The sequence below is a fragment of the Diceros bicornis genome, chromosome 9 (genome assembly GCF_020826845.1).
Source record: "Diceros bicornis minor isolate mBicDic1 chromosome 9, mDicBic1.mat.cur, whole genome shotgun sequence".
NCBI lineage: Eukaryota > Metazoa > Chordata > Mammalia > Perissodactyla > Rhinocerotidae > Diceros > Diceros bicornis.
The window spans coordinates 76,841,454-76,858,928 of record NC_080748.1 but is presented as its reverse complement, the minus strand read 5'-3'; the positions used below and the strand labels follow the sequence as shown (position 1 = coordinate 76,858,928).

The 17,475-nt window shown below is 38.7% G+C and overlaps 1 protein-coding gene across 1 annotated transcript in view; it reads left to right on the top strand.

Annotated features, from left to right (window-relative positions):
• The window catches only part of NALCN (sodium leak channel, non-selective), a 289,313-nt gene that overhangs the window by 169,482 nt on the left and 102,356 nt on the right, over positions 1 to 17,475 (top strand). Inside the window, exon 14 of the mRNA XM_058548440.1 lies at positions 8,732 to 8,806. Within this exon, the coding sequence (XP_058404423.1) occupies positions 8,732 to 8,806 (75 nt within the window). The remainder of the gene's footprint in view (positions 1 to 8,731; positions 8,807 to 17,475) is intronic.

Below are 17,475 nucleotides of genomic sequence, written 5' to 3'. Positions count from 1 at the left end.
CTGTCTCTCACCTGCTGTGTATAAGTACTAGCCTACATCCTGGCCACAGTGGGTCAGAGCTTAATCCCGGTCCTCTTTGAGCCTACAACTAGTACAGAAGTAGGACTAGTAAATACAAACGAACAAACCAACAAACAAATAACCCTGTGGTTCAAAGCCTAATGATACAAGTGATAACAGAGGCAGGAGGGCATGCTGTGGCTTGCTCTGTGGTCAGTGCCCACGTAGTAAGCATCTGCTTCCCAGTCATTCCAGATCTACCTCATCTCAAATGTTAAAAATATTAGCAGTAAAACAGCTGAAGATGGTTTGTAGACCAACATATAAATATGGCCATGGAGGTGATAGGCCTGTTCAATATGGATCGCATGTCCTTGTACACTGAACGTTTATAAGTTAAAATCTCTACTCCTTGAGCCTGTCTTTAGGCTTGAACTTACCTTAAAATGAACATTTTTCTTAAATTGCATGGTATTTTTGCAAAATGCTACAAAGCGTTTTAACCCAAATGAAAAGAAACAAAGTCCACACAAATATACCAGCTCTGATGTGTTTTTTATCCACGCTGGCCGAGGGTGCCGCACAACCTGGTGAGTGTCTGATTTAGTCTTCTCGGGGACAGGCATGTGCCAAGCAGCAAAAAAACAAATGTTTGGCTGCAGTTTGTTCTGGAATAAAAAACAGCAGGCTATTCCATCGCCCCCTGGGGGCACCAATTTGTCAGCCCACAGCTGACAATCAAGCTGAAAATCAAGCTTAAATGTATAGCAGATGCATATTCATAACCATTATCTATTGTCCCTTTAAAACGTCTGTTATCCGCCAGGTATGTATTCTGTATTTCTGTCCTGACTGCAGTTTGCAGAATGCTTGTGAAATTCACCTTTTCTCCCACTTTTTCCAATGATTTTGGGGATCATAACTATGGAAGACTTAACCAGTTGAAAGACTCTTTTTTTTTCTCAGTGTTTTTCCATTTATTATTGTTTCAAAGGAAAGCCCTGTGATGTGAATACTGAAAGAGAGAAAATGTAATTAAGCGTTCATTGTGGATAGTCTTTTTGTTACCTTTGAAGTGCTTAAATTAACACAGCAATCTCTTGATTTTGTGTCTGTAGTGGCAGCTTTCTGAGAATAGTCATATTTTGCTGACAAAAATGGGCATTCCAAAGTGTAAATTAAATAACTTGATTTCCTAGAATTCATTTAAAAGTGCATCTGCGTAGAACATATCCCATTTTACATCGCTCTGATTACATTTGACTTTTTGTTGAACTGTATGAAAAATGAGATTGTTTCTAACTACAGCCTGCAAGAGCTTAGGATAGTATGGTTATAAATGGGAAAAAGGAAAAAGAAAAACACAAGATTATGGAGTGTTGACCAGATTCCTGCTGTGCTTCTCTTGTATACTTGAAGATAATAAAAAAATAGAAATTATTAATCAAGTTCACAGTAGAGAAAGAAGTAAGACTAAAGGTGACATTTCAGCTAAAGGGCTATCCTTAAGCTGTATAAAAAGGAAAAGAAAATGGTAAAAGTAAACTTTAGAAAAGAAATGAAAAGGAAAAGATACACAGGGCGAGGGAGTGACTATGCAGAGTTAGAGAGAATACAAAATAGGCTATCGAGCTACAGAGATAGAAATTCTCAACCAAGAAAACCCATTCTAAAATGGTAAGGCCACTATCTTGTGAAAATAAACCATAACTTTCAACAGTCTGAATTGTGCTAACCCAAAAGTGAGTCTTAGGGAGAGAGAATGAGAACCCTAGTGTGTTTGGCAGAATGGTCATATCACAACAAAATTGGAAGAAATAATGATACTGGGAACACACTGCCCCAGTAATTTATTGAATTTTGCTGAAATGTATTATGGGTCAGTGGAAGAAAAACAAGTTGAATTGTCTGTGGTTAAATATATAAAATTTAAACATAGTGAATACCTAGCACACCCTTAAATCAGATGAATCTGGGCTTTCTCGAGAGTGTAAGGAGTGAGAGGAGGAGTTAGAGAAAGAAACAAGGGGTCATAAGGATTTACAGTAGCCAAACACCTACTACGACACAGGGGCGAGAGCCATGTTGAACCTGGAAGCGGATGCTTTGAAATCCACTAGGCTGGAAGGTCAACATCCACCCATATGTTGCTGTGTCACTCACACAGTTCTAGGAAGGAGACTTTTCAGGTTTCCAGAGACCTGATAGGTGGCATTTTCCACACTGAATGCATTGTCAACGCTAAAAGTATCTTGAGCATGGGCATTATAATCTGAGGAAAATATAGAATTAGATATTTGGAATATTTTAATAGTTATTCTCCACTTTTTCATTGAAATTAGTGATTCATAATCTATCAATATTGATCATAAAATAAGGAAGTGGATGTATTATGTCAGTTGTATGTTGTGTGGTAGAACAAATACTTGTGACGAATATTAATGTAATGGAATGTTACAGACTTGTTAAAAGTGGCAAGTAGCCAATGCATGAAAATATATATATATGAATCTCCTTTTTTTAAAGCATTACACAAGCAAAAGAGCGCTGTGTTGAAAGTATATGTGTACTTTAACAAAACTCAAGAGAAAATGAAAAGATATATCAGCCTTTTTTTTCTCCGAAATTATATCTTTAAAAAAATAGTGATGTGGCATTGCATCCACATTATAAATATAAATATTATATAAATCTAAATACAAAAAATAAATAACGCAGAGCAGGTTGGTTACATAATTTAGAACTGGCAAAGTGTAAAGGTGAGTGTTTCATGCAAATGCTGAAGCTCTTGTGATTCACTGTGGCAAGTCCTTGTAAAAATTCTTTATTAAATCAATAACGTTTTCATATAAACCTGTGAGTCACATCTAATGGCTGTGGAAAACCTTTTGGCACAGCACATGTGGCACTTCTAGGTAAACACTGACGGAAAATAAGACTCAGACGTCAGTGTAATGGGTTCAGATTATTTATGAGCGTTACCTCAGCTTTCTATAAAAACAAAACAAACAAATGGAAAAAACACAAAGAATTGAGGAATGGTTCTTGCTTTCATAATGAGGATTTGTCCCCCACTCTTAGGACTTTTTTGGAGAGGAAGTAGCCGACACCCAAGTCAGTTTGTGCCCTCGTTCCAAATACGCGTGGCACCAGGTTTGTGGGAAAATGATGTCTCATTACAATGTAAATTAAATATGAAGGGAACCAACCTACCACCCTCCCTTCACTTCTGTTTCTTTATCACAGTGGTTATGCCACCTTATTAGAGTTCTGAGCAAAGAACTACAAACTAATTCTCACCTCCTCACAATCAGCGCAGACTCTCCCTACCTCTCTCGCATCTTCTACTTCCATTTCCAAAGAGAGCCAGAGCCAGACTTCAGTCCTCTCTCACCCTGAGTGCCAAGCTGTCACCTTATCACAGTGCCCTACACTTAAGGAACATGGTGACAAGGATCAGGCTAAAAGTCCATGTCCAAATAGAGTTTCAGGAGGAAACTCAAGCTCCACTATATTTTTAAATATAGTTTCTGTTTTTGCCCTCACGTTGTCATGTTAATTACACAGTGAAGCCTAAACGTTGAAAGGTATCTGTTAAATGAACTTAGGTTTAATGATCGTTTAAAGCAAACTTTAAACTTTCTCTTATATTATTCTTAAAGCGTTGCCAGAACCCCTCCCAACAGCCTGTCTCAATTCTCTAAGCATGAGGTTTTCAAACTGCAAAGCCCCTTCAGCATTGTTCCCAGCAAAGCCAAATCTTTTCCTTTTGGAGTCTTGCCTTCTCTCTACCAGGAAAATAAAACTCTCATCTCATGAAAAGGAGAAAGTGCAGCTAGCATCCCACATCCATCTCTGTCTTTCTGCTCTGATAGTAACTTTTTTCTCTTTCCTCCAAGAAGAACGGATAAAATTATTGTTTTTTAAAAAATAAAATAACAGAACGTTATATATTTAATAATTTTTTTGTCAAACTGCACTTTCTCTGTCTAGTTACCATTTCAGTGAGCCTGTTTAAAATAGCTACGTTACATGCATAAAAAAACAGGACATTTGAAAGGAACAATTTAACAGAGAAGAATCCAATGTCATCACTTTGTGATTATTACAACCTCCCTCTCACACCTCCCGATCTCTCTTGGTGCCATTTGGGCAGACTGCCAACCCTCTGTCCCACCTCTCCGGCCTCCCCAGCCTCCTGCCTGGCAGCCATGCTCTCGCCGTACTTAACTGCTCACCAGGCCCCTAATAAGCCACATGCTCCCAAGGCCCTGTCTTCGCTCATGCCACCTGGAAAGCCCTCTCACAATTCTCTTCCTGCCAAAATCATCCTTTTCCTTGGTATCTTAATGTCTTGGTAGCACATGGTTGGACTCTTTATCATTGCCTCACAATCTTAAATACGTTCAGAGGATGCACCTGAAGCCATTTGCCCGGATCAGCTCTCAGAAATCTAAATGCTCGATGGCATAGAATTAAATGCATGGTACTCAGATTGGATTTAGTTTCTGGTTGTCAGTCATTGCACTTGTGTGGGCCTCCCTCCCAACCCCCGTTCCAATTTTCCTTCACATTCCTGCTTTCTGCAGGGAAATAAGAATGTTTTCTGGGATGGAGCATGAGAGAGGCAGAAGGGCCTGGAGAGAGACAGGGAGGCAAAGAGTGTTTCGATGGTAGGGTGGTGCGCCACACTCAGAGACAGCAGCAGTATTGGTACCAACCTGGATGTGTTTTGACATCCAAGACGTGTCTTGTACCCACTTCTTGTCTGAACTTGAGGGGGAGATAGCCTTGCTGGGGCCCCACATGGACGAGAGGCAGCCTGGACAGAGTTGAGTAGCTGCCTGAGAGGTCTAGGTAGAGAGAGGGCCTGAAAGATCCCCCAACGAGGGTCCACATCCTAGCTCCAGAACCTGTGAATGTGACTTTATTTGGAAAAAGGGTCTTTGCAGATGCAATTAAATTAAGGATCTTGAGATGAGATCATCCTGGATTATCCAGGTGGGCCCTAAGTCCAATGACAAGTGTCCTTTTAAGAGATACAGGAGGACAAGACACGGGGAGAAAAAGCCATGTGAAGACAGAGGCAGAGATTAGACTGATGCACTCACAAGCCAAGGAACACTTGGGGCCACTAGAAACTGGAAGAGTCAAGGAAGGATCCTCCCCTGGAGGCTTTGGAGGGAGCGTGGTTCTGCTGACAACTAGATTTTGGACTTCTGGCCTCTAGAACTGTCATAGAATACCTTTCTGTTGTTTTAAGCCCCAGGCTTATACAATTCGTGACAGCAGCCCTAGGAAACTAACAGAGAGGGCGTCATTGAGAATCAGAGATCTTAGCAGGAGCTGCAGGAGCTGAGATGGCGAGCATTTCAGCAGAGAGAAAGCCCAGAACCCCCAAAACAAGAGCCATCACTGCCTCTGATGGGAGACAGAGGACAGACCACATGGCCACAGTGGACCAGACACCAATGACGGTCACATCCTTGACCTTAGACCAGCCCTAAAAAGAAAAGGAGCATTTATTCAAATGTAACTGAGTTTTAAAGGACTGACTTGGATCAATGTAGCAAGATTCCATTTTCAGCCATCAATACAAATGAAGGGCTTATGGACTAAATTAAATTCATTTGTAGAAATATCAAGAAGATCATTTTATCTTGGCATATCTAAGTTTATGTCTGTCTGTGTATTTTCATATAGGCTATACCACACACCAGGCTCATTGGGGAGGAAAATGAAAAAAATGAGAGCTGCAATTTCTTGTGCTGTTATTGTTATAGCTGTAATATTCTACAGATGAAACCACTGAAACTCACAGTGGGCTAGTGGCTGCCACATAGCCCGTGACTGGCACAGCCCTTTTCCTAACTGTTCTCCAACCACAAAGCTCTTTTCAACTAGGCTGCCAACTTACGTCCACTTAATTCGATTGTGAACTTCATAGCGGTGAGCACGATATTGTATTTATGTTCCTGGCCAGGTGATGTCTCACACATCGATGGAGTCCAATCAAGTGCTTGTCGAATTTAATCGAATAACGTCACCTCACTGTCCTTACGTAGCCTGCCATCTGTCTGGTGTTGGGGAAATAATTAAAAATAAAATCTCCTGCCAACCCAGAAAGCCTCTCCACCAAGGTAGACGAGAAAGAAAACAGTTTTGTTATTCAATAGGCACTAAACCAGACTGTGGTGGCTTCGCAGGCAACCTGCTAAAGAGATCGCAAAGACGGAAAGCTATCCTGCCCTCTTATCCACATTCCCACGTTATATCCATGTTCTCAAGATGAAAACAACTAGTCCTCAAGTAAGAAGACTTGACAGCACCATTTGTTAAATATAGTTCTGCCTAAATTCACCTGGTTATTGGGGTGGCCATCTGTGGTAGCTAATTGCTTTTATCCAAAAGAAAAATAAAACTTCTCATATCTCTGTGCCAAGCAGGTAGTTTTGCAAGGTGGAGCCAGGTGGCTGAGTTACACTCCCATTGTCCCGTGGACAAGGGGAGATAGGGTGCTCCTCCTGGGTTGTAAACCGATGAGCCTGATTTAGCTTTTAAAAACATTTATATACATCTCAAAGTGACAGAGGAAGAGTTTACATGGACAAGTTTTCTAAAGGAAATGCTCTAAGAAAAGGGAGGGGAACAGTTGCTTTCCCTTTTTCTGTCAGGGAAAATTATTATTATTTTTTTTTTTAGATTTGTGTTTGCCCTTTCATTTGAGATAGAAAAAATGGTTAAATGGGGACGCAGAGCAGTGCCTGCTCACGTGCCCAGTGAGCGATAGAAGTGTGTGAGCCAGTGCATGCTCGCGACAGGAGACCTTCAGGTGCACACCTCTGAATCTGGCATGAGGTGGCAGGGGAGGGTAGACTCCTCCGCTGATGCTACTTTTGGTGATAGCATCAGGGTCAACATCGAGGTCGTGGGAAGGGGGCTAAACTTGGAGTGAACTATGAAATGTCTTGTTTAGAGTAACGTCTGGTTTAGAGTAAGCCTGAATATATCTGCCCAGATGCCCATGGTGTGGCAGATGTGGTGACATCAATAAAAATATAGTCTAGACCATTCTGTGTCTTCTTTAAGTTCTAGTAGGATCCCAAAGGACGTGGCTATTAAAAGGAAGGATGTTGACAGTTGTCCCAAGCCAAGCATATCCTGTCAAAATTTAATAATATTTGGAAGCTATTTTTTTCCTTTTTATATCCTCATTAAACTTGGAAAAGAACTAGCCATTAACTTCTGTGTAATAATCTCTCCAGTACTTAAAAGTCATGACTAAATTGCCTTGACTTTCTTACCTTCATGCTCAACAGTCTAATATTAACAAATGGGAATAATTTTTTAAGAAGAAAATTGAAAGGAAGAATATGAATTAGGAATGAAAAGATTGTCAAATGAATATGAGACTTTAGAGAATTCAAAGTTAAAAAGAGACTAGAAATTGAAATATTTTTTAAATTCTACTTTTTTGTGGTTTTCTTTTACCTTATTTACCCATTCCAAAAGAAACATATGCCTTTTTTGTTTAAATTTGGGGAATATGGTGAAATACCAAAGAGGAGGAAAAATCCATTTTTCACACAGGCAGTGACCATTAACATTTCTAAAATATCTCCTTCTAGAATTTTCTCTATTATTCCTTTCTGTACATAGTTAAACTTCTACCGTATATACTCTTATTTAATATTGTAATGTAAGCGTTTTTTCAATACTATTAAAATTCTTGAGTGTATTAGTTATGTATTGCTATTAACAAATGATGAACAATTTAAGAGCTTACAATAATAAACATTTATCATCTCACATAGTTTCTGTGGATCAGGAACCTGGGACAGGCTTAGCTGGGTGTTTCTAGTTCAGAGTGTCTCAGGAGTTTTCAGTGAAGGTGTTGGCTGGGCTGCAGTCACCTGAAGCTTTCCTGGGGCTGGAGGATCCACTTCTAAGACAGGTCACTCATACGGCTGTTAGCAGGAGACTTCAGTTCTTCATCACATGGGCCTTTCCATAGGGCCCCGTGAGTGTCCTCATGACATGGCATCTGGCTTCCACCAGAGTGGGTGATCCGAGAGCGAGCAAGGTGAAAGCCACAATGCCTTTTATCAACTAACCTCATAAGTCACACACGATCATTTCTGTAACCTTTGGGTTACACAGACCAGCCATATTCAACATGGGAGGGAACTCACAGGAGTGTGAACACTAGGAGGTCAGAGAACCACTGGGGACCATCTTGGAGACCAGCTACCACAACGGGAATTTTTAATACCTACATGAATTTTATAACAGAGATCTCTATGACCATATTAACTATTTATGTAAGGTTAGATATTATTTCCAGTATTGCATTATTACAAATAACCTTCTATCAAGCACCTTTGTGTATTAAGCTTTTCATCAATATCTCAGATTATTTTCTTTGGATATAGTCTCAGAAGTGGGATTGTTGAGTTATAAAATGTACTTTTTCTTAATTTCCAGTTTCAATCAGCTTCATAAAGCAAATTAAAATTTATAATGTTTATTTCAGTTAACATATGCGTTTCCTTTAATGTATTTGTGATAAATACCTTAAAATGCCTATGCAGTGATTCACAACTACGTGTTTATTTTTCACTTAATGCATCCTATATATAGTATATTTTAGGTAGATATTCTATATTATGAATATAACATTTTGATACTTATGGCATGTGGGTTTTTTCATTGTTATTTAACCATTTTATAGATCCTCCTGAGTTTGTTTGTCGCTGTTATTTTGGACAACTTAGAACTTGATGAAGATCTAAAGAAGCTTAAACAGGTAAGTAATGTATGGGGGATTTTTAAATCTGCATTTTAAAAAATAAGGAGAAAACATGAATTTACAGGTAATATTAAGGCAGTTCAAGCTTCAAAGTAAAAAAATATATATTTTAATAAATTAAGGCAGTCTAAGTTGGCAAAATAATTTTCAAGTTTAACTTTTACCCAATATCAACAAAGGATATTTTCTGTTGCTCTATAAATATCCTAGGAATATGTTACATTATTTTGGGTAAAAGTAAGATGGACATAGTATAGTCAATTGAATTTGGAGACTATTCTCCTTCTGCTATTAAATGACGATTGTTTGGAAATGAAATGCCTCAGGACGAGATTGCCATTTTGCATAATTATATCTAATACTCTTGATCATTTTACTCATCATAAAAATATTAAGCGTCAACTTGCCTGAGCTCTAGACACTAAAAGAGAATTTAGTCTGGGTGCCTATAGTGATTATAAGAAATGGAATAGAATAAATGATCAACGGTTTGCCCAGTTATGTATGAAAACACAGTGGGTGTTATGGCATTGATAATCATACCAAAAAAATGTGAGTGTGAATGTGTGAAGGTGATGGTTATTGATGGCAGAAAGATTACAGGTATGAGCAGCCATTCTCACAGTTTCTGTTATGTGGAGGATACTTGGCTTGGATATTTGGCTGTGCCAAGGAGTATAGACCCTTTGAGAAGTAGAGTTGGTGAGAGAGGGGGACCCTGGATAAGATATTCTTGGATCACCACCCCCAAACACTGCAAAAATAGTTGGGATGTGAAGAAAGAGAAGGGAGGCTCTAAAACAAATCCTATCTGGAACTTTAGGAAGGCCTTACACATTCAGAATTTTCAAATTCTGAGTTGTCTATTTTCAACAAAGCAAAGACATAACCTAGTTGAGTTTTTTTGTTGTCATTAACATATCTGAAAGTCACTTTAAGCATTTCATCTTACTGCTCTTGTTTATCTCCAAAGCCTATGCTTTTAACCAAAGGTATTCAATAAAGAAAAAAATCTATATTTGATATAAAGATGCCTGCTGTGAGCATATCAAGGAAGGATTGAAGTTCTTTCCTGTCCTGCAGCTACACAGGCAAAATGGCTGTCTGGGTCTGGTGGAGATGATTTCTTCCAGACCTTTTCAGTTTGTGGCAACAGTGACAGGTTCTTCAAATGAGAGTTGGGAAGTTCTTTGATGCCATTGATGCAAATATTTTACGTGGCTTCTAACTGTAGAAGAAATATGTAACCAGTGAAGTCAAATTGAAACTGACCAAACATATAGTTAGACATAACCAATAAGAATCTGCTGCTGTATATCTAAGGTGGTTACATACATCTAGTATGTAAATGTGAATTTTCCTGTATACCATGTTTGCTCTGCATAGATTTTGAATGTCCCCTGATAGAGTACATTAAAATGTGTATTCTATAGATAAAAGGAAAAATACTTTATTCTTTTAACTGGTGCTGTGGCCACGTTCAGTATGGTTTTAAATAACCACTGGCCAATTAAAATGCCATGTAGGTGCTGGCCCAGTGGCGTAGCGGTTAAGTTCACGTGCTCTGCCTCTGTCGCCCGGGGTTTGCAGGTTCGTATCCCGGGCGTCGACCAATGCACTGCTTGTCAAGCCATGCTGTGGCAGCATCCCATATAAAATAGAGGAAGATGAGCACGGATGTTAGCCCAGGTCCAATCTTCCTCAGCAAAAAGAGGAGGATTGGCAATGGATGTTAGCTCAGGTCTGATCTTCCTCACACACACAAAAAATGCCATATAATTCCAGCCGACATTTGTAAAACAGTTTTTCTTCTAGAAAGCAGTAAAATAAATCTATATGTGGCAATTTTTTTTAAGTTTATGAATTCAAACCTACTAGTATTTTTGCAGTGCTGATAAAAATATATAATATATACCTTTTATCTGATCCCAAGTGAAAACCAACAATAAAAAATCAGGACTTTAACTGATGTCTGACTTTTTTCCTCGACTATAAAGTTTAAATAAACTATATGGTGCTTTGCTTTGAGTATATATCATTAGTTATAGAATGGCTTTTATTTAATTACTTGCTAGATATTAGTGATGCTTTGTGTTCCTGGAAATTCTATGTGTCGGAGCTGATTATTCAATTGTGCTAGCCTGTAATTTGGAGTATCTTCTTTGAATATTTAGAGATATTTGAGCATTGAAAATCCCAATCATAAATAAAACAGCAAATCCATTTTCATTAGTACTTTTCACATTGTTCTTTAGTCATGACTGAAGTGAAACTACGTATCTACTAAAGTCATCTATTAATTTTATACTTGAAACTCATTAAATTGCTGAAGATCAAATGTTATTGTAGAAAACTAAAATGTTCCTGGTATACTTTCTTCCATTTTTATATAAGAATATTTTGTTTTCGCTAGCTTTTTTTAAAATTCTGTCATTTTCTACATCCCTGGTTTTCCTTATTTCCAGCAATCTTGGCCTTTGAGGCAGGGCTCATGTACACAGAGAATATGCTCACACACAGCACACCCACACGCATACACAAACACACCACCACACACACACGCGTGCACTTTCATACTCACATGCACATAATAATGTGGATACCTGAAACTTTAGACTGTCTTTTACAGCTTCTGTTACACCTCCAGTGAAAATGTTACTTGAAATATTTATTTAGTTTTCCATGTGCAGACCCAGCCCTTAAGGATTTAAATGCATGTACTCCATTTTTACTATTCTCAGATGAAGAATAGAATGGGGGAAATGTGAAAAAGTGTTTGATTTTCTTACTGTTTCAAGTTCCAGGAAGCACTATGTATTCAAAAGTCTGTCTTTGTTCAGTTCAAACTTTTTTTCATCTTTTACCCTTTCCCCAAATCAGTCTGTAGGTTCTTATAGTAACACTTGTTGAGTGCTTGCTCAGTGCCAGGTGCTTTATATTTTAACTTATTTAATTGTCATAACAACCATGTGATGCAGGTATTATTAATATATCCATCTTACAGATGAGGAAACTAAGGCACAGGGATGTTAAGTAACTTGCCTGAGGTCACACAGCTAATAAATGGCAGAGTTAGGATTTGAACCCAGGCATTTTGGACCAAAAACCCAGACTCTTAACCTCTACACTATGTTGAATTAAGGTAAAGCTATATAAATGCCAAACATGAGTCGTGCATGCTGTGGAGGCTACCTACAGGACTGTTAATTACTCGTTTATAAATAGCGATGTTGTAGATGACAGAGACATCATTATATTTACCAAATAACTGCTGATGTGAGGGGCAGTTTTCTGAGGAATGGAGGTGAGTTAAGCAACCCAGTTATTAAAACTATTCAAAACAGTTCTTTGTTCCCTCTCAAAAATCAGATGATCACTGATTTTTCAGAGCCACTGAAAGTGTGGCTTTTGCAGAAGGTAAGAGCTAAGGTGCTTGTCATTCATTCCACATGATGGCAGAGGCTGCCCAAGCCCCCCTTCTCCCAGTGACCTTCTGGAGCAGCGATCCTCCTTGAACACAGACATGATGTGCTTGCAGCACGATGACATTTTCCCGAGGCCTCTGAAGACTTTTAATGTGTTTCATTATAATTGTGGTGAAAACAGCTGTGTTAAAATATAAATGTTGGTTCATAGACATTTTTCAAGAGTAACAGAAACCAGTGTGAGTTACCTCTAAAATGGAGAAGTTAGATATGAGACACTAAACAAAGCTATTGGAAAGAGAAAGTCAGTTCTCGGGCTTGGGAGAGGAAATATGACCTGAAGATGGACAAGATGGGAGATATTGGTGGAAAGCTAAAAGGTACAGTGAAGAAATTAGAATGGAAGGGAGGAGAGAAGAAGTGAAGCGTGAACTAGGAAAACAGTCAAGACATGAGGTTAAGGGAAAGAGCACAGATTATGACTATAGCCCATGATGAAGGGGGAGGAATGGGACCAAATCCAGAGTTAGGAAAGTGACCGTCAGATGGCCACATGGCAGTGGACACCAGAGCCTTTCAGGGAGAAGTTCCCTGAGGGCAAGCACGGCCTACATGGTCAATTGTTGGTGGAATCATATTCTTAAGAAGAAATGTGCTGTGTATCTTTCTCCCATTATTTTCTGAAGTCAACCCCTTGCCCTTTAAGACAGTGGTCTCCCACCAGGGAGTGCTGAACTCTAGGGCTCTTCAAGACAAGCCATGGAGCCAGAGGCCTTTTTTAACACTTCAGGAAGCCTACAGGCAATTGTGCCTTTACCCAATGTAAGACCAGACGTGCCAACTAAAATGCCAGCTGTAATACATTTAGCTGGAAATCTGCAAGTTCTCAGTAATCCTAAACTGCTGAAGTCTCTTCATATATGCCTTCCTTCAGGGAAAAACATTGAATTATTTATTGCTTAATAAAGGCATTTGGATAGAGAGAAAAGGTTTTTTTCAAAGATAGGATTCAGAGAGGAATCAGAAAAGGGCTCCTGGGGGACAAATTTTGAGAGGTTCTGGTGTAAATGCCCATCCCACCGCACCCTCTCCACAATGTCACCAGTGTTGTGCCTCAATAGTCACTAATGTAACTTTTCCTTTGTCACTCTTCAAAATAAATAATATTCTAAGAAATCATGCCAATTATATATCCATATAAAATTCATCTATTGCTTTGTGTTGTGTGTAAGACACAGTTGATTCCTAGCAGCAGTGTAGCAGTAGCAATCATTTCATAGCTCCTATAATTTATGTGACCCCATACCTAATTAAATAGAAACTATTCTTCTCTTTTCAGCATCTCCAAAGCCCAATACAGGACCTGGAGGCAGATATAGATAGATATAGATATAGATATAGATACAGATACAGATATAGATATAGACATAGACATAGACATGGACATAGATATAGACATAGATATATAGATACAGATATATAATGGTTTTCTTACATAAGATCAGGAAACTAACTAGAAATGAGATTGCCTGTGAATGGATAATTTGACTGCCGAGAAGCCAAATCAGTTCGTATAGAGGCTAAAAAACTCCTTGTCCTAATGCTGTCCTTTGAACAGTAGTGGGAGACAATGACCTTGATGCTCAGTGGTGTAGCAGGAACACTGGAGAATGTAGGTAGACTTTTGAAAACTTTGAAAATGAAGAGAATTCTTGCAGCTTTAATGATTTTTGCAAATTGAGTGCAAGACAGATATAAAGGGTTTTGTTTTAAGCAACATAAAATTCATTAAACTTGGAGGAAAAAAAACCCACAGAGAAGCCTCAGGGAAAGAATCATTGAAAAGGGAAGTATAGATAGTCTGCTTAGATTAAATACAAAGCTCTAATATTAAAACTGTTTCCTAAGCTCTGTATCAAGTCTCATTTGAAAATCTTGGTTCAAATTTGATAATGCTGGGTATTTGAAGGTGTCCACTGCATAAGGGGGGGGGTGGACATTTAAAGAAGCTTCTCTCTTTTATTGACTGTGATTTTCTTTTTTAACAAAAACAACAAAAATCTTATATTCCTTTTGAAAATATGAGCTCCAGGTTAACATTTCTCATTAGCCTTACCTGAGAGCTTTTATTTTCATCTCTGTCTTGTCTCCAATGTTGAGGTCATTCCAGATTTAGAGCAGTAACAAGGAGACAGTGTGTTGCCAGAATATACTACTCAGCTGAGCACTGGTTGCCATCTCCTGATCTGAGTCGAGCCTTCAGTCTTCTCAGTATTTTCTCCATCTCTCGTGAGTGAACTCAAACTGATGTAACATAAAAGAGTGATGCAACCACTACGGTAATAAGTATTACCTATTGGAAACTGTCTTGTGCAAGGCACCTCATATTAAATTATTGAATTTAATCCTGAATACTAAATACACAGAAACTAACACTCAAGGGAGTCAATTTCTTGCCCAAGTTCATACAATTTGTAAGTGCCTAAGTTGGAATACCATGGGCTCTCCGACTCTAATCCAGTGTCCTCACCAAAAGATGCCACACTGCCTGCTCGGAGAACCGGTCCATTCATTCATTAGGAGATGCATGTCTAGAAAGTGGATTGGATGAGATGCTTTCGTTTGTGGATCAGTATATTCTCTCCCTGTGGGTGTATAGACTGGAGGTCAAATTATAACCAGAATATAGCTTAGTGAGCCAGGAATCAGCGTGGGGTGGAGCAGGAGAGTTGTGTGATTCAAATACATAATGGCATCAGGCTAAGGTCATCTGAGGTATCCCTTTTGTAGCTGGAATATTAGTACCCAGAGACTACATCTACCCATTCCATAAGCCTGGGTTCTGGGTTCTCATCTACTGTGCTTCAGATGCTGTGTTAGGGACATAATGATGACCAAGACGTTGTTCCTGCCTTCACATAGCTTGTGAGCTGGTGGAAGGGAGTGAAAGTAGACACTACAAGGGACTTGGGGAGCACGTAGGGGATGCATCTAATTTAGACGATGAAATCAGAGATGTTTTCTCACAAGTATGGTGTAGATTGCAACCTGAAGGTTAAGTAATGTCTATCCAGGTGAGGGGGGTTGGAAAAAGGTGGCATGAGGAAGGGTACTCAAGACCAAGGGAACAGCAAGCTTTTTCTTTAGGCAAGAAAAACCATCATGGCTTTTGGGGGCTAATAGGAGTTCACTGTGGCTCAAGTGTAGAGCAAGAGAGAAAGTAGTGAGCTGGAAAAATAAGCAGAGACTAGCAGATGAAATACTGTGAGCAGCGCTAAGCATTTAGATATTATCCTGAGGGCATTTAAGCCAAAGAGTGACAATCTCCCCTACATTCTGGCTTCAGTGTGGAGAATGAACTGAAGGGCACCTGGACTGAAGATAGGAGGAGCAGTTCCTGAGATCAGTAGTGATCACAGCCTCAACTAAAGGAAATAGAGATGAGGGAACATAGAAGAGTAGGGAAATACAGAGGAGGAATACAGAGGATAGGATCTGGTGACTAATAGGATGTAGGAGATGAGCAAAGGTAGGAGACAAGGACATCACCCAGGTTTCCCGAATGCTCTAGGTGTGCCAAGACAAAGAATGCAGGAGAAGGAAGAAATGGGGGTTTTGTTCATTTTCTCTTGGGGGATGGAGGTTGGTCATATTTTCCATAAGATGCCTGGGAAATATCTATGAGACAGTGTCTACAGGGATATATAAGATTTAAAGCTTAGGTGAAATATCTGGGCTGAAATAAATATTGAAGAGGAGCAAGAATCAGCATGCAGATGGTAATTTAAGCCTTTAAAAATCATGAGTTTACCAAGGGAAGAATGGTTCCCTGAGGAACAACAAACAAATCATATGAGCCAATGAGGAAGAGCCCTAAATGTGAATAAGTCACAGACCAAGAGGTAGGAGGAAAGTCTAGAATGTATTCGTCATCAAATCCAAAAGGCAAAAGTGCTTCAAGAAGGAGGCAGTGGTCAGCAATCTCAAAGACTTCAGAGAGGTCAAAAACGTTCACCGTAGAAAACAATCCTACTTAGAATAGCATCAGAAAGAATAAAATACCTAGGAATAAACTTAACCAAGGAGATGAAAGATTCCTACACTGAAAACTTCAAAACATTGCTGAAAGAAATTACAGAAAACACAAATAAATGAAAAAACATCCTGTGTTCATGGATTGGAAGACTCAATATTGTTAAAATGTCCATACTACCCAAAGCTATCTACAGATTCAATGCAATCTCTATCAAAATCTCAATGTATTTTTTGCAGAAATAGAGAAAAAACTATCCTAAAATTCATAGAGAATCTCAAGGGATCGCAAATAGCCAAAAAAAATTCTGAAAAAGACAAACTAAGTTGGAGGTCTCACACTTCCTAATCTCAAAACATATTGCAAAGCTACAGTAATAAGAATGGTGTGGTACTGACGTGAAGACAGACATGTAGATCAATGGAACAGAAAGAGAGCCCAGAAATAAACCCTCATGTATATGCTCAAATGATCTTTGACAAGAGTGTCAGAACAGCACAATGGGGAAAGTTCAATCTCTTTAATAAATGATATTGGGAAAACTGGATGTCCACATACAAAAGAATAAAGTTGGAACCTTACCTTACATGCACAAAAATTAACTCAAAATGGATTAAAGACCTTAAATAAGACTTACAACTATAAAACTTCTGGAAGAAAACATTATGGAAAAGCTTCATGAAATTGGAATTGGCAATGATTTCTTGAATGTAACACCAAAAGCACAGGCAACAAAAGCAAAAATAGACAAATAGGACAACATCACACTTAAAGACTTTTGTGCATCAAGGAAACAATCAAGAGAGTGAAAAGGCCATCTATGCATTGCTAGAAAACATTTGTGAATCATGTATCTGATAAGGGGTTGATATCCAGAATATATAAAGAATTCATACAACTTAGCGACAACAACAACAAAAATGGCAGATAAACTGAATAGACGTTTCTCCAAGGGAGATCTAAGAATGGCCAATAAGCATATGAAAAGATGATCAACATCACTAATCATTAGAGAAATACCCATCAAAACCGCAATGAGATACCACCTCACACCCATTAGGGTGGCCATTATCAAAAAAACCAGAAAATAAAAACTGTTGGAGAGAATATGGAGAAATTGAAACCCTTGTACACTGTTGCTGGGAATATAAAATGTTACAGCTGCTGTGGAAAACAGTTTGAGTTTCCTCAAAAAATTAAAAATAGAT